This window comes from Cebidichthys violaceus, unplaced genomic scaffold (genome assembly GCF_023349555.1).
Source record: "Cebidichthys violaceus isolate CVI_PGR_0920_01 unplaced genomic scaffold, fCebVio1.0.p SCAF_4, whole genome shotgun sequence".
Lineage (NCBI taxonomy): Eukaryota > Metazoa > Chordata > Actinopteri > Perciformes > Stichaeidae > Cebidichthys > Cebidichthys violaceus.
Genome location: NW_027176594.1, coordinates 13,111,447 through 13,134,776, shown reverse-complemented (window position 1 = coordinate 13,134,776; position 23,330 = coordinate 13,111,447). Strand labels below are relative to the sequence as shown.

At 42.4% G+C, this 23,330-nt stretch overlaps 1 protein-coding gene across 2 annotated transcripts; it reads left to right on the top strand.

Annotated features, from left to right (window-relative positions):
• Positions 1-726: 726 nt before the first annotated feature.
• On the top strand, positions 727-23,251 carry lcorl (ligand dependent nuclear receptor corepressor-like). Of its 2 annotated transcripts, XM_068727763.1 has the most exons (8): positions 727-844; positions 1,763-1,828; positions 5,675-5,766; positions 5,938-6,064; positions 8,313-8,537; positions 8,697-8,769; positions 15,628-21,329; positions 21,422-23,251. In XM_068727763.1, exons 1-8 carry the CDS (start codon positions 751-753, stop codon positions 21,427-21,429), a joined length of 6,387 nt encoding a protein of 2,128 aa, XP_068583864.1. In that variant the 5' UTR covers positions 727-750; the 3' UTR covers positions 21,430-23,251. The 2 variants fall into 2 exon arrangements, with proteins under 2 accessions (XP_068583864.1, XP_068583865.1); XM_068727764.1 differs by lacking the exons at positions 15,628-21,329; positions 21,422-23,251 and adding an exon at positions 10,657-14,975.
• Positions 23,252-23,330: the final 79 nt, after the last annotated feature.

The window sequence follows — 23,330 nt, the reverse complement described above, 5'->3', positions numbered from 1 at the left end:
ATCTATCTATCTATCTATCTATCTATCTATCTATCTATCTATCTATCTATCTATCTATCTATCTATCTTGATGCACATTGGGTCCCCCAATGGATGCATTCTGAGAGAATGTGAAGTTCTCTGCTGCCCTCACGTGGCGGCACTGAGGATAAGCAGTTCAGACTGTCAGCATCTGAATAGAAACGACTTAGATTTAGGTTGACAGAGTGATAGCAGTCAAGTTTGGCTTTATTCTTATTGGTTTTTAACAGTACCTCCGATGATTTTATAAAACTGCTTATCATTGGCTGGTCAAAACTATATATAATAAAAACCTTTATTCGGTACTGCCCAGGGATATATATGAGTTCTGGTAAACCTGATGAATAATAATAGCCTAATTTGTCCGTCATCTTACCAAAGTAACATTTAACACAGGGACACCAGTCTGCACTTAACAGAGCATGCCACAAGCTGAACTTTGGTTTGGGTTCATGGAATGACAGTCTGCAGCCGTAAGACAGACAAGTTAAGGCAGTTTACTGAAGCGTAACAAGTCACTGAAAAATTATATTTCAACAGCTTAAGAAAGTGGGAGTCTATTTTATCCGGGAGACCAAATTTAGGGCAAAAAACGCCCCATGTTATCTAAAGCTAATCTCCCTCTAGCGGTGGGTCGTGAGCGTTGCTGAGCGCTGCAGCTGTAGACCGTTCACAGCCGCTTCCTGTCGCTCAGACGGAGGGAGAGAGAGGGGGGAAGGACGCAGCAGAATGGCGACCGTGCAGTGCTGCAAATGCACGGCCGAAAGGAAAGGGTTTCGGCGGGAACTTGACTCTTGGCGACACAAATTGATACACTGCGTCGGTATGATTCACTTGCAGTTTCGTATTAAGTGAGAAAAACAAACAAACAACGAGCTTCAAAGTGATTTCGCCCGGTAGCTGAGGGATCTGTGTTTGACTGCTAGCTTAAGCTAGCTAAATAAAAGCTAGCTAGTAGCCTGGCTCCATAGGTGGCCAACGTTAGCAGTTAAGTTAAGCTGGCAGGCTAATATTTACCAGCTGGCTAGCCCTTCGAGTTGGCTCCTTTTTCTTTGTCCCTCTAAGCTAGCTTCCTATCCGCCGGTGCTAGCTCTGTCATATTTCGTTGCATGACTGATATGATATCGTTCATGTAGTATTAAGGCGAATCATATATTTGTAGCTAACTGATAGTTCCTACGATAGCTAAATTTGTTTATTGACATATATGTTGGCTATGCTAATGCCCGGCTAACATGCTATGCTAACATTACCACTGTTGCTGCTACTGGGGGAGGGGATTGTTGCAATGTTCGGGCTTCTAATGTCAGTACACTATGAGAAAAGCGGACGTTTCAGCCGTCTCGGGTGACGGTTTTCCTCGTACCGTTTGCTATTTTGAACGCTGTTTTTTTGCTACAGAAGCCGGTAACCTTAGGCTAGCTCACCCGAAGCTAGCTGGATTTCGTTTGCTTTGTGACGTTTAAGCCCAGTGACATTAAACTCAGAATGCTCTAAACCAACAACCAAATGGGAGTTTTAATGTTACTACCATTCACGGATCATATGAATTGTTTGTTTTGCTTAATAAATGATGATATGGGTTCTTTATTAAACATTACATGTCGGTGACAGCTGTCTATGGCAGAAACGAATCTGTGTTGTTGCCGTCAAACTGGTCTAGTTTGGCTCTCGTAGAAATACAACAATATCTTGTTCATGTCAGTACTGAAGGGTGGTTTCTGTTTGATTTGTCTTGCAGGGTTTGAAAGTATTCTGGAGGGAATCTATGGCCCACTGCTGCTGAGGGACCTCAGTTTATTTGATGGTGGGTTTTTGTGTGTGCGTGCATTAAAAAAGTCTTCATCACTTTGTGTAATCATAGTTGTATTTTATATTTATTCCCAACAAAAAAAATGACATCTCAACCCTGCCTGTAGCAATCATAATTTTTTTCATTTTTAAATGCACATTTAGTTCCATAGCGAGTATTTGTGGCTGTAGGACCGTGTAGGTGGGTTGAGTCACTGAAAACATACATTTAGTATTGAGTTTATATATAATGTTACCGTGGTTATTTTTATAGTTGGACTCACAGCTACAGAATGGTGATATATTCTTCTATACTGATTAATATTTCTCTAGAATTATGGATAGATGATCCAATTGTACCCCTCCCCCACTTAGATTATTAGATTATTAAACAGACATTTTTACATAGATGATGCCCTCACAGTCTATCTGACATGGTAATAACACAAAGGGTTTAAATTATTTGGCATGGAACTGCACATCTATTTTACCTCTAAACTAGCCCCCTGTGCACGTGTCTGTGACTCACTCCTCACCTGCTAAATCCTGTAATCGCATACCAACTTCACTTTACCCACTTCTTTAAAAAGCCCCCCGTGGTAGAACACTGTAGACTCCACTCTGTCCAGTGTCCTGCTAGCCAGTTAAACAACAAAGGAAATAATTATAAAACAGTATAAACATGCAGTTATATCATTAAAAACATACCAGTGGCACCAACCGTGCTCATCATTTAAGAAGGCATCATGGTATCAAACTTTAACCCAAAGCTAGAAAAAAGAGAGGTTCATGGCACACTGGCCCCTAATTCCTCCCACTTAAAGATAATAAGTTAAACAATAATGTATTTTGTTAACACGGGCATACGCCTGTATAGCATAAATAAAGATGCTTGATTTGGAGGGATGAAACTGACCCTAGAACCTGGGCGCATAGCCATTTAGTGGTGGGGGAAAAGCACCGGTGGGGACAGCCCAAAATGTTGCCCTGTGCATCATTGCCCATTGTGTGGCAATACCATCATTTGGTCCCAAGTTGTTGTCATATTATTACCTCTTATAAATGTGATGAAATCAGATTTTTCATGCACTCTTTTTTTGGGCTCTCAGTCAAAATGTGTACCCTTACTTCAGGTACAGATAATATAAATTAATTGTAATTGATTCTAAAATGTGTAATTATTGCAAAATGTATCACAGCTAAGTTGATTCCCATCAAGTCCGCTTTGAAATGCAGCATGTCAGATCATTTCAACTTACACCACTCTTTACTCGCAGTAGCTCTACTATCGGCATTACCTTGTAGCTCGCCATCACAGGTCACTGGCACTTGCAACGGTTCTACATTAAGATATGTATGTATAAATATGTGTTTATGTATGTGTATATATATGTATGTATAAATATGTGTTTATGTATGTGTATATATATATATATCTATATATAGATATATATATCTATATATCTATATATCTATATATATATATATATAGAGATATAGAGATATAGAGATATATATATATATATAGAGATATAGAGATATATATATATATATATCTATATATAGAGAGATATATATATCTATATATATATATATAGAGATATATATATATATATATATATATATATATAGAGATATATATATATATATATATATATATATATATATATATATATATATATATAGAGATAGATAGATAGATATATATAGAGATAGATAGATAGATAGATACACACAGTTGTGGTCAAAAGTTTACATACACTTGTAAAGAACATAATGTCATGGCTCTCTTGAGTTTCCCCGTTATTTCTACAACTCTGATTTTTCTCTGATAGAGTGATTGGAACAGATACTTCTTTGTCACAAAAAACATTCATGAAGTTTGGTTCTTTCATGACTATATTATGGGTTAACAGAAAAAGTGATCAAATCTGCAGGGTCAAAAATATACATACAGCAGTCCTAATATTTGGTTACATGTCCCTTGGCCATTTTCACTTCAATTAGGCGCTTTTGGTAGCCATCCACAAGCTTCTGGCAAGCTTCTCGTTGAATCTTTAACCATTCCTCTTGACAGAATTGGTGCAGTTCAGTTAAATTTGATGGCTTTCTGACATGGACTTGTTTCTTCAGCATTGTCCACATGTTCTCAATGGGATTTAAGTCAGGACTTTGGGAAGGCCATTCTAAAACCCTAATTCTAGCCTGATTTAGCCATTCCATTACCACTTTTGATGTGTGTTTGGGGTCATTGTCCTGTTGGAACACCCAACTGCGCCCAAGACCCAACCTTCGGGCTGATGATTTTAGGTTATCTTGAAGAATTTGAAGGTAATCCTCCTTCTTCATTATCCCATTTACTCTCTGTAAAGCACCAGTTCCATTGGCAGCAAAACAGCCCCACAGCATAATACTACCACCACCGTGCTTGACGGTAGGCATGGTGTTCTTGGGGTTAAAGGCCTCACCTTTTCTCCTCCAAACATATTGCTGGGCATTGTGGCCAAACAGCTCGATTTTTGTTTCGTCTGACCACAGAACTTTCCTCCAGAAGGTCTTATCTTTGTCCATGTGATCAGCAGCAAACTTCAGTCGAGCCTTAAGGTGCCGCTTTTAGAGCAAGGGCTTCCTTCTTGCACGGCAGCCTCTCAGTCCATGGAGATGCAAAACACGCTTGACTGTGGACACTGACACCTGTGTTCCAGCAGCTTCTAATTCTTGGCAGATCTGCTTTTTGGTGGTTCTCGGTTGACTCTTCACCCTCCTGACCAATTTTCTCTCAGCAGCAGGTGATAGCTTGCGTTTTCTTCCTGATCGTGGCAGTGACAAAACAGTGCCATGCACTTTATACTTACAAACAATTGTTTGCACTGTTGCTCTTGGGACCTGCAGCTGCTTTGAAATGGCTCCAAGTGACTTTCCTGACTTGTTCAAGTCAATGATTCGCTTTTTCAGATCCATGCTGAGCTCCTTTGACTTTCCCATTGTAGCGTTTGTGGGCGTTTGTATCCAATGAGCCCTATTTAAATGGCCTCAGAGAAGTCACCAGCTGTAGTCACTCATAATCACTCACAAGAAGTTAAGAGGTCATGCTATGAAGCTCATTTCATTGACACAACTTTCTAAGTCACCAAAATTGCTAATTCATGTTGCTGTATGTATATTTTTGACCCAGCAGATTTTGTCACTTTTTCTGTTAACCCATAATAAAGTCATGAAAAAAACAAACTTCATGAATGTTTTTTGTGACAAAGAAGTATCTGTTCCAATCACTCTATCGGGGAAAAATCAGAGTTGTAGAAATAACTGGAAACTCAAGAGAGCCATGACATTATGTTCTTTACAAGTGTATGTAAACTTTTGACCACAACTGTGTATATATATATATATTATAATACATTTTCTAGAAGTTCAATTGAGAGACCATTCATAGATAAAATAACCACTCCAACCAATCAGATATTGTAATGACACCATCCTGCTCTTTGATTTGCAACCTTGCTGCCCACAATTGTCAGCTACAACCAGATATATTAAGAAAAGTATAATTCATGTAGTGAAAGAACCAAAAAAATCCTGCACATTTAGGTTATCTCACATTCAGAGTTTGCGATCCGGCACACCTGTTTAAAGGATTTTCTCAAGTGCGAGATCTCTGTGGTAAGTGTTGCCTGCTGGAAACCATAGAGCAAAATCTTGGCTGGAGCGTATATGTTGTTTTGTGGTATATATTGTCTTATTATGGTCGGACAATATGACATAATTTAAAGCATTCTCTTTGTCAAATTCTGTACTGTGACCACTGTACGGGGCTGTTTGATCCTTTTACGTACCCTAATATATTGGTCATTGTGTCTTTCAGACTGTGAACCTGAAGAGGTGGACGACTGGTCCTCGAATACAAGTTGCTCTCAATGTTCGTTCTGCAACCTTTCCGTGGACAAACTCAGCAGTGTAAGGATTGTTTAAGTCAAGATAATCCACACACAGTGTTTGTATTTTGCCTTTAGATGAGCCTATTCAAGTTACCCGTGGCTGTTGACGGTTGTTCCAATTGTATTGTTTGATGTTAAATATAGAGTGTCGTAGGATATATGTCAGTGATGTAACATTTTTCCCTTGTAGGATCATCTACCTGCAGCCACGTCGCCCCTCTCCTCCCCCTCTGATTACTCTCCCTGTCAGGCTCCAACCATCTCTGAGAGCAGCCAATCAGCGCACAGGATCCTCCAAGCTGTGTTTCTCAAAAAAGGTGAGTCAAGAGTCTGTCCGCCTTGTGGGGCATTGAACAAATTGGCAAATCCCATCACTATACAACTAGTTTCGGTTTTATGAGATATCCCTTTCTGACCTTGCTGTTGCCATGGATGTGAATTAAATTAATAAAAAACAAAAAATGTATTACACACAGTGTCTTTGTTCCTCTGGGTAACCCAGACTTTGGTCAACACTTTATCAGGGGACAATTCCTTGATTACATTCTAGCACAAGAGTTCCCATAAATGTAGCCGGGGGTCCTTGAAGTAATCCCAAGGATTCACCAGAAAATGTACTGTAATTTAATCACGTGGATGAAATTTTGTATTGTGGTTCATGTAATTTATATCACGGTATTGGTATATAGAATGATTAAATAATACTAGCGCAGTGCTGTTCGGGACGTTGCTGTTCAGATTGCGTGCCCGTGAGGAAGGGGCTGATTGCTTGGCCCGCCGAAACCTCAATAATTAATGGAAAACCAGACAGGAATGTGGCTAATCCAGCAAAGTTCCTTCCTAACAAATTAAAGTACACATCACATCAATGCAAAAATTATACAAAAATCTAATATTGTCATTAACAGTCCTGATCATTAAATTACATCATTGCCCATAGTGTCCTAATACAATGTGTAGGTATAAATGATTAGTAAATAAATGAAAACAAAACTTGGCAGCAGTAGTTAATAATAATAATTATATATTATAAGCGGCTCAGTGACTGCAGATTAGTCTGGCTGCTAACGCTACATTAATGCTGGATAACGTTACAGCCGATCTTTTCTTCACTTCCCTGGAGTCCGCGAGTATGATCGGATACCCTACAGGAGCGGAGACACTCTGTCATTGCAGCTCAAACTGTGTACGTTTTTGCCATACCAACGTAGAATATATAATATTTTACTGCCGGCAAAATGCCTCCGCTCATTAAATCCATGCTCTACTTTATAACCGCAGTGGTTTTGTCAAAGCAAGAAACTAATACGCCTGTTTTGAAATGAATAGCTCGGCTAAGAGTATTTACAGATGCTGCAGGCAGTGCTACTTGGGTGTGTTTTTCTCCCGTGAGTACATTTCTAGACCTGATACTAACTTATAATAATAATGTTATGGCCAGCAAAATACCTCCGCTAATTAAATCCATGCTCCACTTTATAACTGCAAGGTTTTTGTCAAAGCAAGCGACTAAAACGCATGTTTGGAATTTATACCTGGCAAGTTTATACCAGCAATGTTTGTGATCGTGAGTAACCTCAACCTGGGTGTGTTTTTCAAGGCTGGGTGTAGTGATTTGAGGGCCCCAGGCAAACACTGTCTTGCTTACGTTTCACCCTTTCTCTAACTATGAATGTTGGTATTGGCAGTGGTAGGAGAAGTACTGAAACATGTTTGTTAAGTAAAACTAGTAATAGTGTAACTATTATTAGAAAAAGTCCTGCACTCAAGTGTTTACTTCAAGTGAAAAGGTAAATATCAGCACATAAACTTAAGTTTACTTAACCTCTGTTTTAGGTGGAGCTTTCAATTCGAATATGCTGCGGGATTGTTAAATCAATAATAATGCATCATATTTCAATTGTTATATTTTGGGAGTCAAATCTGCAACGTAACCAGTAACATTTTTCTGTTAAGCAAATGAATACACAGTAAATAGTAGCTATACAAGTTGCATATTTCTTTAATGGGACAGTTCGCCCCAAGGGGTCCATCACGAGAGGGAGCGTGAATGTGATCAGGAGCATGAAGTCAGCAGTAACATTTCTGAACGTAGCAGTGCAGTGTGTGCACTTTATTTGTCCGTGAATAAATGCTTCAACTCAAGATCCAAGCCAAGTTCTCATGTCTTGCTCGTCAGCCAGCTGATGATTAAAGTGAAGGACTTCAACCCCGAAGTTAGCAACAACTCCAGCCAAGGCTCTCTTAATGTGGGCTAATCCTTAAGGTGGACCTGTGAGTTTTTAACTGTTTAACTGATAGCCTGGTTAATTGTTAACATCCCTACTGCAAACAACGCTCTATCGGTATCTGTAACTACCCAAATGTTAGTACTTGTCCTTGGTCAGAAAAAAAGATATCTGTGGATTCCTACATATTGCCCACCTCTACCATGGTGTAAACAAAAGGCATATTTTAAAGTTTGAAAGACAAAACGTCCTCTCTTTTCTGTCCTATAAAAATAACCGAAATCCTGCTTGTTCCAGTCTTTTCTTATTTCTATTGCACCTGTGCCTTCTTCATTAGATGTGTCCCTGGGCTGTGATACCAACATCCCTCCGGTTGCTCAGGAGCTAATGAAGAAGATGATACATCAGTTTGCCTTGGAGTACGCATCCAAGTGCCTACTCCACACCAGTACAAATGGTGTTACAACAAGGACCTCATCACCTTTGTCACAACCATCAGACGCCCCTCTGGACCTCACAGTGAGCCGAACTGGGGAGGAGAAAGAGAGTGAAAGTGACCCGGGTAGGGAAAGACTCAAACCTACTCTGAATTTAAAGCCAATGAAGAAATGTTTCTAGCTTCTAAAGTTGTTAGATCTTGACATTGATGTTGTACCACTGAAGGTACCAAAGCACTGCAACTCAAACCCAAACCAGTTCAAATTAATTCTTCTTGTAACAGATGGCGTGCTCGACCTCTCCAACAGGAACTCTGCCTGCTCAGCAAATTCATCATCTAATCACAAAGCCTCAGGGTAAGAGTTTTCTTGTATTGTTGGATTTCCTCTGGCTATGCATTTTAGTGATATTTGACCTTGTGGAAGCCCTGTCATTACTATTAGTTAAAACTGGGGGTTCTACTTGAATACAAATTACATTTACATGAACGTGGCATTTTTGTCCAATCCCAGCATGACGAAGCCTACGTCCACACTAAAACGAAAATTATCTCGGTACACACGAGCGCTTAAGAACCATTCTAGAAATAATCACCGTCTATACCAACTCGCCTGAAAATGCATATCGCATTTCAAGAACACTGGGCATGTAGTGCCGGTGGAAACAGGAAGCAGATTGTCCACTGCTGAGTTACAGAAATTACAACGGCGTATTATTTTGCCTCCTATAGTATACGGCCTTGTTTGATACTTAAGGTCCTCTATATTTCCCACACACTCACTCAAACAGATATTATGGGTCAAAAAATGTAGTCAACGCAGGTTTCACTTGTTTTCCCTCTGTTCTGTTGTTGTCCGCGCTCACACTCGTAAATCTGCCTAGCGCCTGGAAGTCCCCGTCATACTGGAGACCTTATATGCTTTTGTTCGTTTACAGATTCTTTGTGAATTTCACAATAGTTGTGCAGAACAAAATAAGCATAGATAACAAAAGAAAAGTCTTTTTATGTCCATCACCCTCCTCAAAACCGCAAACAGTGCCTACCTACTTCCTCTCTGCAGCTGGGTGTGCAGCTAGCAAATCTCTCGCGCAATAGCTTGCCCCCTGCGCGTGTAGGCAGTAGTAGCATGATAAAATGTAGAATTTAACTGCACAACAGCTACTAGCATAGACAACAATGTCAGCCGCCCCTGTGATTTGTTATCCATGTTTGAATTAACCACTGGTAGTCGCTTGGTAATCAAGGGTGATGTCCGTTTTCTTCTGGAAAAGGGTCAAATGATAGGTGCGTGACGAATCCGGGAAGGACTTGTCGTGACGGATGAGACCCAATCAAGACGCGATCGTGGGTGTTGCGTCATCCTTTTCAAAGGCCTCCGTTTCTGCCCATCCAGACTAAAAGGCAATCGCACTGTTTTCAATCTTAAACGGCTCCGTTAGCGTTTTCAAATTAATCTGTTTTAGAGGTTTCAAAATGCCGGAATAGTGTGGATGCTAGGCCTTAATGTAGCAAGAGTTATACATTTTAAAACGAAAACGTATTGGTGTGGATGTAGCCTAAAACATGACTTTAAATGTGAGGAAATCCCCATTTTTAACTGAGTCCAGCATTATTGTCTTCTAAATGTACTTAAAGGTGTATAGCATGACCGGGATCGGAGGGTTAGCATTAACACTGTGTTGTGTTTCTGTCGTTTGGCAGTGCATTGATCGGTTCCTCTCTAGTTATTATGAAGAGCTAGCTTGTGTTCGGTGTTTTGGCTCTATGGGGTTGACTCTTTTATCTCTTGAGCGGTAACGTCACAGCAATGGCACCGTGTTATAACATTTGCCAACAGCTCAGGATGGTACAATGAGGAGAGCGCTGCATTACCTCATAACGATTTCACCTCCTTTTTTTTTTACTTATCCGGTTATGATGAGTTTGATAATTCAACCTTCAAGCCTGTAGGACTCTCACTGAAGGATATCACAAAACTGCAAGGGTTGCATGTGTGTGTGAGCGCCAAAGTAACCCCAGCCATTCACAGACTGTCCCACCTGGACGTGAAGAGGCTTTGCCACACACAAAGAGTGTGTGTGAGAACAGTCAGACATGAAACATAACAGTCGCAGTGATGTTACCAACACAAGGCATAAAGGAGTGGACCCCTCGCTCTGCACCCCCCCTGTCCCCTATGCCAAAATCAAACTCCCTCCATCACCTCCATCCTGACCCTGCTGTTTGGTCCTCCCATCCCTAGGAGGCAGCGCAGGCAGTACATTGAGAGGAGCTTGGAGCTGTCTGAGGGGTTGCTGTCCAAGGCCTTGAAGGATATTCGTTCTGGGAGGCTGCAGGAGCAGCGGGCCGCATTGCTTTATGGGATACCCCTTCACACCCTGAGGCAAGGTCTGGACGGCTGGGCTGAGGGAAGGCTGGGGATACTACATCAACTTGCACCAGGAAGCAGAGATTTCAGGGATGAAGTGACATCATACAATGTGATGTCGTCAATGTTGGGTGGCGAAGCCCGTCTTGTTCTGCAGAAGGTGGCGGCGTGGGCGGAGCGGGCAGAAATCGGGGGAGCTGCGGAGGAGAACGGAGACTTGAGTTTCCCCTCTTCCTCTCTTACCTTTTACCAGCCGAGCGGTCTGCAGAAAACCCTCCCCCACTCGTTTCCTCAGCTCAGGGATGCTCTCCAGCCCCCAGCAAGCCCCACTCCCAGTCTGGAGCCACCCACCTCCCTGCGTATCCCTCAGGTCCGCTCCTTGTCCGACCACAACAGGTCCATCCCAGCTGAGAATGGCAGCGTGGCAGAAAACCTAAATCAACGTACCTCATCAATGGAGGGTTTCAGCAGTTCATCGACAGCTACTGCGAGACCTTCGACCCTCTTCAAACTCAGACCTCCTATCTTACCACACGGCTGTCCGGGCAGTGCCAACCAGTCACCTCATCGCCTGGGACCACGCGGGTCCTCACTGGATGATTCAGAAGATGGGGGAGGCGTCCGCGATAAAGACAAGCAACCGAGAAAGAAGCGCGGGAGATACCGCCAGTACGACCACGACCTGTTAGAGGAGGCCATCACCATGGTGATGGGAGGTCGCATGAGCGTGTCCAAGGCCCAGGGGGTTTATGGGGTTCCCCATAGCACACTGGAATACAAAGTCAAAGAGCGTACTGGAACACTGAAGAACCCGCCCAAGAAGAAATCTGCCAACTTTTGCTCGTCCAATTCCAACTCGTCTGGTTCTGGTACCATGACCGGTTCCACTAACTCAGGGACTCTCGCCTCAGCTGCTGACGCTAAGATGTTCTAGACCACAGAAGGCCTCAACACTTGAACTCATCACCTTTGACAAGATACATGTTTTCTGGAGACACTTGTTTAACACAACACATGCCTTTACAAAATATATATGGATATTGATATTCAGGTCTTTTAACTCTGTGTCTGTAACGTGACAGTCATACTTTCAGCTGCGTTTCTCTAGCTTAGTCCTGGGCTGTGATCAGAGCAGCTATGAGGTCCAGCGGTGCTCATTGCAGCTTTTATTCAAAGGAGCTGCCCAAGTCATTAAAGCTAAAAGATATTAAAGGATATGGCTTGCTTTATATTATCTGCTTACACTTATCAACAAATCCCACTGAAAGACCAAAACTAAAACTGAATTTGTATCCTACTAACCTGTATTGTCTGTGTAGCCAAAGCCAGATATTCTTTTATTTTTTTTTATGGAAAAGTGGCTGATGTGCACATTGTTGGCACAAAATGCGATAAAGTAGTATTTTTGTCTTAAACGTTCCATCAGGTATGACTGAAACTTTTTTCCACACCTTTTTCAACTGATCATGTTCCAGTGTGCCCTGCTACAGAGTGCACATTAGATTGTATGTTTACAGTCATTCTTGGATGACAGTGGAGTTCAAAGGCACAGAGGTGTCCGCTGTACCAGTCTGTGGCTACACAGACCGCACTATTAAGGATGAGTCAGTGGTTGGCTTTGGTTTTGTTAGGGGATTTTAACAGGATAAAATAACACCAGCATTATCCTTAAAGACCTTCAGGAAGTTCCTAACTTTGTTTTCATGTCTCTATGATTTTGTTTTTCTTCAAAGAGAAAAACTGACATTGATTGTTGCCCACCAGACTGCCCAGGATCGAGTGTGAGAAACACAATGGTGGACCCCGTAGAGCTGAGAAACAAAGTGTGACTCTCACGTTTGCTAGCTGTTAGATTATTAGGTTATTCAGGTTTCAATTCTTAAGCTCCCTCTTAATGGAGCGTTGATGATTGTCATTTGCAGCTTTCTATCTCTCTCTGGGTATTTTACCTAGGCCACTGAAGTGACTTAGAGCCATTATAACAGATTAAAAACTCTTTGCTATCGTTAGACACCTCTGCAAACAGGGAGATTGTACAGTATAATCCGCTGTGGTGGCTACATCCTCCTTTTGAGTTTTTCCGTTGAAGAGATTAGCTTGAGAAAGCCATTTTTATGTCCGCATAGTTCTCCTCTCTATTTGTGCTAAGCTAGTCTGAACATTGTATCGGGTGTAGTTGGAATGCAACTGTGCAGCATGTTTTCTAATGTGCGCTGATAAGCTTGGGAAAATGTATGTTATTGTGTATGTGTTCCGTTTGTAAAAAGATGTTCTTTTATTATCACAGATATGTACTGATTCTGCTACGGTAGCTGTATTACTGTAAACCTCATAAATGACTGCTGCTTAAAACGTTACTTTACCGGAGCGTTTCCCCGGGACTAAGAGGCGTAGCTACAACAAGCCTGTTTCAACGAGCCGAAATTCCAAAGGCGACACGTATTGTAATGTGTGGAGCCACAGGTTAAATGTTAGCGGTGATTGTTTTTGTCAGCTACTGGAGGTTACAGTAGTGTTTCGTGGGACAATGACTTGATTCAGCGCAAGGCTCACAGGCTTCTTTGTAGGCGTCTGGGGGAAATGCTAAATGTTGCGTCTACACTCTGCCACTGAGATGGGCCTATTTCCATTAACAGTGCTACTACCAAAGCAGCAGTTCAGGGTTACCCACACAAAGCTGCTTGATTTGTTTTACTGTAACGTCAGCCTGTCTGTCTCTTTCTCTCTCTATTTCTATCTAACCTCGTTGCCACATATATACCTCTGAACTTAATCTGCCTATAGCCGCGTGTCAGGTTTCACATCAAGGCCTCTGTGCTACGATGCTGGATCTGCTGGGCTTTAGCTTAGGAACACTTGTGAGCTGTTTATCTTTCAAGGAAAAAGAACACAGGTGTAAATGCATTGCCATCATCAACACTTACATTTCTGTCAAGTAAGTTATTATACAGTCAGTCGGCTGTTTTGTTGTGGAAGACTTCTGTTTTTTTTATATATATATATATATATATATATATATATATATATACGGTTGAAATTCTGCCATGTGGCATTTCCAGGAGATCTGCCATGTTCTTAGTTTGCACCAGGAAGCAGAGATTCTGGGTAGTATTTGTCCTTGTTGGTTATCTTTGTATGTGCTATTTGTCATTTTTAAGGCTAATGGTAACCGTGTTTTTTGGTCAGGTTGTTTTGGCATTTCAACCTTTTGTAACTTTGGCAACTATACAAACACTGATGTGTGCGCTCCTGAATGTGTCCACTCTTAACAGTACACAGTGCCTGTGTCTGGGGCTACAGCATAGTGCAGCATGATGTGTCTACTCTGGGAATGATCTGCTATTTATATCAAAGAGCCCGTTTGTGAACAAGCCTAAACACCTCTTGAGAAATAGAAAAAGTATTTCATTGTATAAGTTTCATTGCAGTGTATTCTGGGAACACACCGGGGCTTGTTTTCAAACTTCAAGCTTAAGGCATTTTTAGTTTCTTTTGGACTGAACTGCTGGTAAATCTTTGAAAGGACTTAACAGAAATCTGCTATTTATGCATCAATCAATTATTGCACTATGATTTATAAGAAGCATTTTTATTGTAGAAACCTTTTGTGTTGTTGCTGCCTACTTATTTATTGATTGTGTTTCAGAACTGTGATTTTACTAGTTTGTTGTAGCTATTGATTTGTAATAGGGCACTCTGATGAAATGTGAAGTGTGTATTGCTGCATGAACGCTTTTAAATGTTAGCACATATCATTTATTTAGTGCTAAAATGACACCCTTGACTATTGTGGTTGTTTAGTGCTTATGTTGAGATTAAATTTTAAAAAAAGAAGAAAAAAACATTTGGTAACAGTAACACTACAGAATGTAACCCACTTATACTGCATCCAGTCCAGTTGAACCCTGACCAGGGCTGGACATATACAGCACTTAAATTCTTGGACATATTATCCATAATTAAACATTTAAGCTAGTTTAATGATATTAAAATCAATTACTTGTTTTTCTAGTGAAACTAATCACTCACAGAACCTGATTTAACTGTTAGTTGATTTGAACATTAGAGTTTTTTTGAGCTGTTAGTTTTGTCGATGAAAGTGCTGTTGAAGTTAACATTTAGTTTGAAGCGTTCTACAATCGTTCCTTCTGCTTTCAGCAGAATGTTATCGTTTGCCTTCAGCAACTCATCAATAAAACAGTTCTTTAATCAGTTGCCAGCTGTCATCATTTTACTAACAATGATTTCTTTCAGGGTCTTGCAGGTTATTAACAGTTCACGAGGACAGTCTGTTCTTTTTAATTGTTACTTCTTTTTTTTTTCAAGGAACTTAACTTTTCCATGCTGGCTCAGACCACAGTTTAATACAAGTGGCCGTGTATGTAGCACAAGGCAGTCGCATTGTGTGGTTTTCAAAATGTTTACCTTTTATTTTGTCAAATGTGGATGTCATTACGGTGTTATTCTAATGATGTTAGCAAATGTAGACAATGCAGTGGGCTGCAAACAATTTATAGATGGTACATAGTTCAAAATAATAGTACAGGGAGAAATTTGTGAGTGTGGGGAATAGGTGTCTGCTGGAGTGTCTTTCTTGGTTCTGCTGCTAAAGTCCAAAAATGTTAGCCTCATTAAACAGGCCAGAAGATTACAGAACATTTACATACAAATGAAGTGCAGATTGTGTTGGAAATAACACAATATAAAGTTTATTATACTGTTGCTTACAACATAATCAGATCTGTTAGTCTGTGTGAGTATGTATTTGTTGTTTGTCGTTTTAAACTGGACTCAGCTATAAATAAAACTATTAACTACTAATAAACTTTTTATTTTTGCCTCTAGCTCCCTGCTGCCATCATGTGTGGAAGAATTGGGTGATCTGGGACAGCAAGGGACTAAGGGTCATCAGAGCTCTGCATTGGGTGCTGTTCTCAGCTCGCTCTGCTCAGCACATCGATCCTTACTCTACCAGATCCTGAAGCTGGCGCGCCAGGAAAGATTGCTGTTGCTCCTTAATCACAGACCTGTTGGACAAACTGAATCTCACTGCTGTCATTGTGGCGTAAGCCCACAGGGTATTGTTAGCCCTAATACAGTCCCATTTAGTGACTGTAAAGGCCGTAACAGCAGCCCGTACTACCCTTTAATTGATTGGGATAATCAAGGTCATGGCAGCACAATGTGTCATCCAGGAGACTCCAAGTCCAACTGTAGCATCCACCACTACCCTTTAACAGACTGTAAAAGTGACGCTCCTCTGTGCTCCAGCTACTGCTGTGTGCAGAGGTGCAGGATGGAAACCTACACTGTTATGTGCCCCAAGAGGCTGCACTGCATTTCCTGCCATAGCCTTGCTGTAGGTCGTATCGACAACTTGGTGTGTTCATTTGCATCCTCTCCTTCGTTATCCAAATCCCCTTCACTGTGCACTCCCTCCTCTAGTTTATTCCCTTCCTCATCGATCTGCTGTAACCAACACAACCCCCACTGTTGTCCCTGTTGTTCAAATAAAGCCTGTCAGACGCATTTCAAGGACACAATAGAAAGAGGGGTTGGAGATGGGGATCCCCCTTGTCCTGTCCTGAAGAGAGAGCAGAGCCCCTCTCCTCCTCCTCTGTCCCCTATACCCTCAGACATCAATAAGAAAACTGATGAAAAGCCACCCTCCCTCCTTCACCATAGACAAGAGGAGGAAGCTGACCCAATGGTTAAAGATGGTCTTGTGAATACAAGCCACCCAGAAGCAGATGTGGATACAGCTGCAAAAGGGGAGCGAGACTATAGAAACCCAAGAAGTAGTCAGGCTGAGCAGAACCCAAGTGGGACTTCACTGCAAGACGTTGTGAATCGCTTCAGTGAGAAACTGGAGACAATCGGACCTATAGAGAAGGATCCGCCTCTGGTTGCAACAGCTGTTAATGTCTCTGAAAAGGAGAAGCAACAGTGCGCCTCAACCAGTCAGAACCTGCAGTGTCAGGCTGACGCTCATTTGACTGAAATTATCACCACCGTGCTTCATACAGGTAGTGCTAGTGATTACAATCTCAGTGAGCTGTTCAATCGCCATGATAGTAAAGAGCCCAAGTCACCTAACACCCGCTCCCGACGTCGCCAAGAAGTCCTTGCTGCTATAGGAACACCTGCTGACGATGCTTCGACCAGAAGGCAAACCTTACAAATTAAGCGAGAGCTTGCCATGTTTGACCAGTGCTACAGTAGGAGAAAGCTACCACTAGCAAAGAGGGCAAGATTGAAAGATGGAAATGTTACTGTAACTAAATCACCCACTTCATCAGGGTCAAACCTAGTTAAAGAGGAGTCTAAAAGTGAAATGGAGGTAGGTTTGGAACCTGAAGAGAATTATAGAGTTAGGGAGGGACCACTGAACATTCTCACTGCAGAAAGTGAAAGGGATGAAGTAAAGGAGGACATACAGACAGTTGTACTAACGGAAGAAGTTCACATCATTAAAGCAGAGGCGACAGAGAGGAACATATCTGGTGAGGAAAAATATCTTACCCTCTCAAACACTCAAATACCGACCCCTGAGCTGCAGAGAAATTATGGCAAACAAGATTCCAAGGGTGACAATGTACGAACACAGGGGACAGCAGTGAGTGCAACCCCAGCAAAAAAGTGTAGCAGGCCCTGTAAAGAAGATGGTATAGGTAGTGGTCCTGAGGGAGATGGAAACCATGAAGAAGCCCCACCTGGTCAAAGCCCTGACAGTGACAATAGACCAGGTAAAGGTAAAGATTGCCATAGTTCTATTAGAGATGGGCAGAAATGTCAACCACACCACTCAGAGGACACAAGGAGATCCAGGAGAAATATAGTGCCCCCACAGCGGTTCTCCTCTTATGTCACAGAGCCCTGGAAGAAGAACTATGTTGCATGTTTCCCTGAAAGCAGGGACTTTAACCAGGGAACAGAAAAGGACAAGGTTTTGACATCTAGCTTCCTGGGTGCCAAAGATCCAGATACTGAAGACACCCAGTTTGAATTACGAAGTCCTCTGTCCTCACCTGAGCACACATGGAAGCTTACCTTTGAATCAACACATGGAGAACAATGTGGGCCATCCCACACAGAGTCAAAAGGTCTCTCTACAAACCAGGTCTTTCCACAAACTGTGGCTGCCAAAGACAAGAGTCCTACAAAACAGAGCCTGGACGATAAGACGGATGGCAGCGACTGTGCTTCCAAGCCTGTTGGAAGGCTTCGGTCATCTCTAAAAAGACTACAGGGCTCAAAGGCAACTTCAAGAACTCCCCAAAACCCATCAAATACGGATGTCACCATGATGTCTGCTACCTGTGTCGAGAGCCTTCCCAACTCCCAAGTCCAGTACACTAGTCCGATAAAGCTCATGTTTTTTTCACCGGTAAAGGATAAGGAAGGGGTTCGATATAGTCTCAAGTCAGCATATTCAGGTTCTAGTACACAGGAACCCTTTGACCCATGTATAGAGTCTTCATGGTCAGGCACACTTGAGAAACAAAAAAGCCAGAGAACTGAGCCGGTCACTTTACAAGTAAAATCTGTTTCTGCTCCACTAAAGTTTGCTAGCTCACCTGCAAGATTTGCTTCTTCATCACCCAAGTCAGCCCCTTCATCACCCAAGTCAGCTTCTTCATCACCCAAGTCAGCTTCTTCATCATCAAAATCAGCCTCTTCACCAGCCAAGTCTGCGTCTTCATCACCCAAGTCAGCTTCTTCTCCCAAGTCAACTTCTTCATCATCAAAATCAGTCTCTTCACCAGCCAAGTCTGCATCTTCATCACCCAAGTCAGCTTCTTCTCTCAAGTCAAATTCTTCATCTTCAAAGTCAGTCTCTTCGCCAGCCAAGTCAGCTTCTTCACCAGCCAAGTCAGCTTCTTCATCACCCAAGTCAGCTTCTTCACCAGCCAAGTCAGCTTCTTCATCACCCAAGTCAGCTTCTTCATCACCCAAGTCAGCTTCTTCATCACCCAAGTCAGCTTCTTCACCAGCCAAGTCAGCTTCTTCATCACCCAAGTCAGCTTCTTCATCACCCAAGTCAGCTTCTTCACCAGCCAAGTCAGCTTCTTCACCAGCCAAGTCAGCTTCTTCATCACCCAAGTCTACTTCCTCGCCAGCCAAGTCTACTTCTTCGCCAGCCAAGTCTTCGCCCAAATCAGCTTCATCATCATCTAAAATAGGCACCAGAAGATCAGGCGAAGGTACTCCAACTAAGCGTCTAGCTGGAGCTGAGAGCCAGAGATCACCAGGTGACTCGATATCTTTCCATGAAACCACTCCAAAAAGGCGTCCGGGCCGGCCCAAGAAGCTGGGACCACAGCTTGAGCAAAAGGTAAAGAGGCCAATTGGTCGGCCACGCAAGGAGAAGGCTGTGGATTCAGTAATGGGGGCAAAAACGGTAGATGGAAAATCTGTTATAGCATCTGACGTTGAGGAGAATGTAAACAAGAACCTTAAAATAACAGTAGTGTATGGCCGTTCAAGGCGAAACAATGCCAACAAACGTATGGTGTCTGAGGGCTTTGACCAGCTGCAAACTGAATTCCATGATGCTTGGCAAGCAGTGGGCCTAAAAGGTGACTTGGGCATTTTAATGCACAACTCTAAGACAAGCTCAGGCGATATCAAAGCGGCCTCAACAGAATTACCCGAGGAATTAAATTTTGTCGGCCCTGTAAAAGAGTCTGCCCCTCAATCTAGCAGTAACATCAAATGTCAGAAGAGGGATGATTCTGCACCCTCAAGGAAACCAGGTAGACCTGCAAAAGTTAAAATCTCTGGTATCTCGGTCACAGTAACCACAGTGTCACCTCGGCAGCGTAAAATTCAGATAAATAAGGATACTCTGCAGTCTCCGGAAACACAAATTCATAGAAAAGTTCTCCTTCCAGATTTCAAATCTGCCAAAGAGCCCTGGACAATCAGTCGTCAGTCAACGAGCAAAATTCGTCAAACAGAAGGGGTTGAAACAGAGGATGAAAGTAAAGGCAAACCGCAAAATCAGCCTGTAGCAGTGCGTCACTCAATGAGAGTGAGGAAGCCCTCGATCCACTTTCTGCACGCTGTTGCCACCTCTAGATCATACAGCCACAGCAATGCTCTGCTACGGCGCTCCAAAAAACTTCTGCTAAACAAAGCCAGCAATGAAAGGAGACAGGGGGAGCAACAGAGTAGTGTAGAGACGCCAAGGGAGAAAAGACGGCTCTGCGGACAAGAAAGGAACAACATCTCTCAGGACTTGAGCAGAGTGGCAGGGGTGTCTGTGGACTCGATCTTTACCCCAAAAGAGACACTAAGGTGGTGGGCGGCATCAGCTGAGGAACCGACTATGAACCAAGAGCTTGCCAGGCGAATACGACTCATCTCTGACACTTGGGTCTCAAACACTGTGGAGAACCAAGGAAAAGAAACTGCCGTTAAATCAAATCTAGGCACTAAAGGCAACAGTTCATGTACCAGGACTTCAAAACAGTCCTCTGTCCGAATGCTGTTTGACTGCCCTCCTGACAGACCAAGGTCCTGCAGCATGCCGCAGCTCTGCTCCTGGTTCATGCAGACCACAGAGACGCAGTCTCTGGCTATTGTCAAGAAGGCAAGCTCCCGTAATCCTTACGAACTCATGCACTTCCCTCGTTCTGCCAATAAAAAGAGTGTTTGCCACAGCCCTCAGGCAGAGCGACTCCGCAAACACATCAAGAAATTTGCTAAAACTGTGCCAAAAAGTCCTTTGCAACACCAACAGGCTCAAAAAAGGTTGAGGAAGAGAAATGAGGCACCTCTACCAACACACAAGATCAGGCGACAACTTTTCACTCCCAGGTTTGCAACAGCCAGGCACAGTCAAGGAGCCCAGTTGCGGAGTAGATTCTTTGGCAAATACCGGACCACTCTATGTAGAGCAAAGACGAGGTTCCTAACCCGAAACGAAAGGGAGAGGTGGCGAAAGAGGCAAAGGAACATGAAAGTAGCTACGCGTTGTTCAAATGGACATATAATGACTGGACCACAACCAAAACGTAAATCATTGCGCAGATCAGCAAAAGATCAGTTGTCTGACTGTTTGGAGAACAGTTCTGCCTCCAGCTCTGTTGACCAAACTCGGGAGCCTGTGGATGTAACCAAAGAGCAGAACCTCTGCTCTAAAGCCTGGAGTCCCGAGACACTGAAGGAATGCCGGGTGTTTCTGAGGAAGATCAACTCTCCAGACAACGAGTCAACTGAGGAAGAGTGGGACTCCTGTACCGTGACACTGGATGACGGGTCACCTTCTGCATACCTCTTTGCAGGAAGGGAGAGAGAACTGGTAGGAGTTGTTAAAGCTGTGAAAACTGAAAGAAAAAGGAGCACCGCCTCAAGAGAGCTAGCAAGTTCTGAACCTAAATCAGTCCAGGAGCCGGATGAGATGCCAGCGGGGAGGCAGAAAGGCAAATACAAAAGTCATGTGGTTGTGTCTACTGAATCACCGCAACCACCACCAGCGAAGAGGTTGAGACAATCGCGTATGAGGGGCCTAACCGGGCCACGGTGGTGCGACTTTGTGTTTGGTAACTACCTCTCTTTTATTAAGTATCAACTTTTATCAAACTTCAATTTCAAATCATCACAAAATCAAGTTGTGCTCTTTCTTTTCTGACAGAAAACTAAATGAAGCATGAAGCCTCCTCCCGCCTGGGAAAGGGACTGTGGTTTAACGTGGTGCCTTTGGACATTGAGCTGACCACGTGGACTGACCATCCCGCTATGGTTAAGTCTTACACTCAGCAATTATGTAGCAGTCTAACTTAACAAATGCTTGATGTTGCACTATTTTTATCCATGGATATGTATGTACAGAAATGTCAGATTTTTTTTTAATTGTAAACCTGCCTTTGTCTTTCTGAACGCGTTAGTAGATCAAATCATTACGTCAGAGTTTTATTGGGATCATTGCTTTTACCTTGAGCCCTGTCAGAGTGGCAGTTTGGAAAGAAAAGGCAAAGCTTTGATTGCGTAAAGACGGTGCCATCTCCCCCAAAATATACCTCATTATCAGGGCCATTGGACAGTGACCTTTTAATGTAAATCTTAACCTGAAACCATAAAAATGTACAGCCCTAAAATCCCCCAGAATTAATTTAATAATTTTTAAAATGTAATTTATAGTCACCCTTACTTTGGCACTATTTAAATTCCAAATTGCTCTTTATAATTGTTTATAAATTTGGCAAAATTATAATGAAATTCTCTCAATCCGAGCCTTGCTTGCCATACTTTTCTTTGAGGCTTCGGTCATTGTTGTATTACAAGCCAGTAGCCTAAACGTGGTGTGAATGAAGGACTCTTTTGTATCAACCAAGCCCCATCTTCACCCTAATCACTATTTGTGTATGGGCCCAAACTTTAACATTGGTGTATTGAACTACAGTATTTGGCCATCCAGCTGTACTAAAACCAAATAGTTAATGTCATTCAAACAACATCTTCAAGTGTTGGCACCCCAACGTTCTGAGTGACTACATAATGTAGAGGTACACGTGAAGCCATGAAGAAAAAGACCTTCAGTAGAACCTGATTCATTTGTTGGTTTATGGGATCTGTCTTGTTTTTAGTTCAGTTATCTTTGTGTATCTTCTCGTCTTCACCCAAAGCAGATACTGTATGTTGGTGTCGGATCTACTTCTTGCACTATCCCATCTGAGATTATTAACCCCACTACACAGATTCCTTCCCCATATTTTGCACATCCCGTGTCCCACTACCAAACCCTACTGTAAAACTAGAGAATCTATTTGGTGCAATACAACCCCAGATGATTTATCCATATGTAGTAATTATTTTATTTCTGACAGACGAATGGATGTACACGAGTACCAATGGCCTGGGATGTTACTTCAGTTTTTTTCCATAGCCTTGTAATGTGATCTTAAAGGATATTGCTCTTTTTTTCCCACCTGCTTTGTTCTCCTCATTGAAGCAGAAAAATAACAGATCCCTAATTGTTATAATAGCATTAAATTGTTTTTATCATAAACGTACTAGCATTATTTACTGTTTAAATGCAGGTGGGAACCGTGTTGCTGTTAAGGTTTCCCTAGAGTTTGTGTTTCAGCGAGAGACGCCTACCTCCACTGGGGCTCAGCTAGGCCCACTGCTCTTTAAAATATCAACCATGTGATAGACGAGGCCAGAGAGATGATCCGTTAACACTAACCTTGGATCGGTATCACGTTAGAGGAAAGTAGATCCAAGATGTCTGGCTGTAGGTCAAAACCTAAACCTGTAGTGTGTCTTGTGTGCGTGTCGCTATGGTTGTCGTTTCAACAGGAGGGATGTGGGGGCGGCCCAGTCTTGTGATCAGCGCTCTGTTGAAGAACCTGGTGCTAAATATCTGTTGTATATTTTCTTTATCATGTGTTTTTATATACTGTCCATTACAGATGCAACAAAGAGGTGTCTGATTGGAACAATAAAGTCTTTTGAAATAACAGCGATGAGTTTGATTTACAGTGACATTTAAATAAAAACCACAGCTCGTTCCCTTTCCATGGTGGACTATACACTACTCA

What these genes read in the sequence shown, in the direction of transcription:
- lcorl (XM_068727763.1), top strand. Translation starts at nt 751, where the DNA reads ATGGCGACCGTGCAGTGCTGCAAATGCACGGCCGAAAGGAAAGGGTTT. An exon ending in GGACCTCAGTTTATTTGATG is followed by an intron (nt 1,829 to 5,674) that starts GTGGGTTTTTGT and finishes TGTGTCTTTCAG; the next exon opens with ACTGTGAACCTGAAGAGGTG. An exon ending in AGCTGTGTTTCTCAAAAAAG is followed by an intron (nt 6,065 to 8,312) that starts GTGAGTCAAGAG and finishes CTTCTTCATTAG; the next exon opens with ATGTGTCCCTGGGCTGTGAT.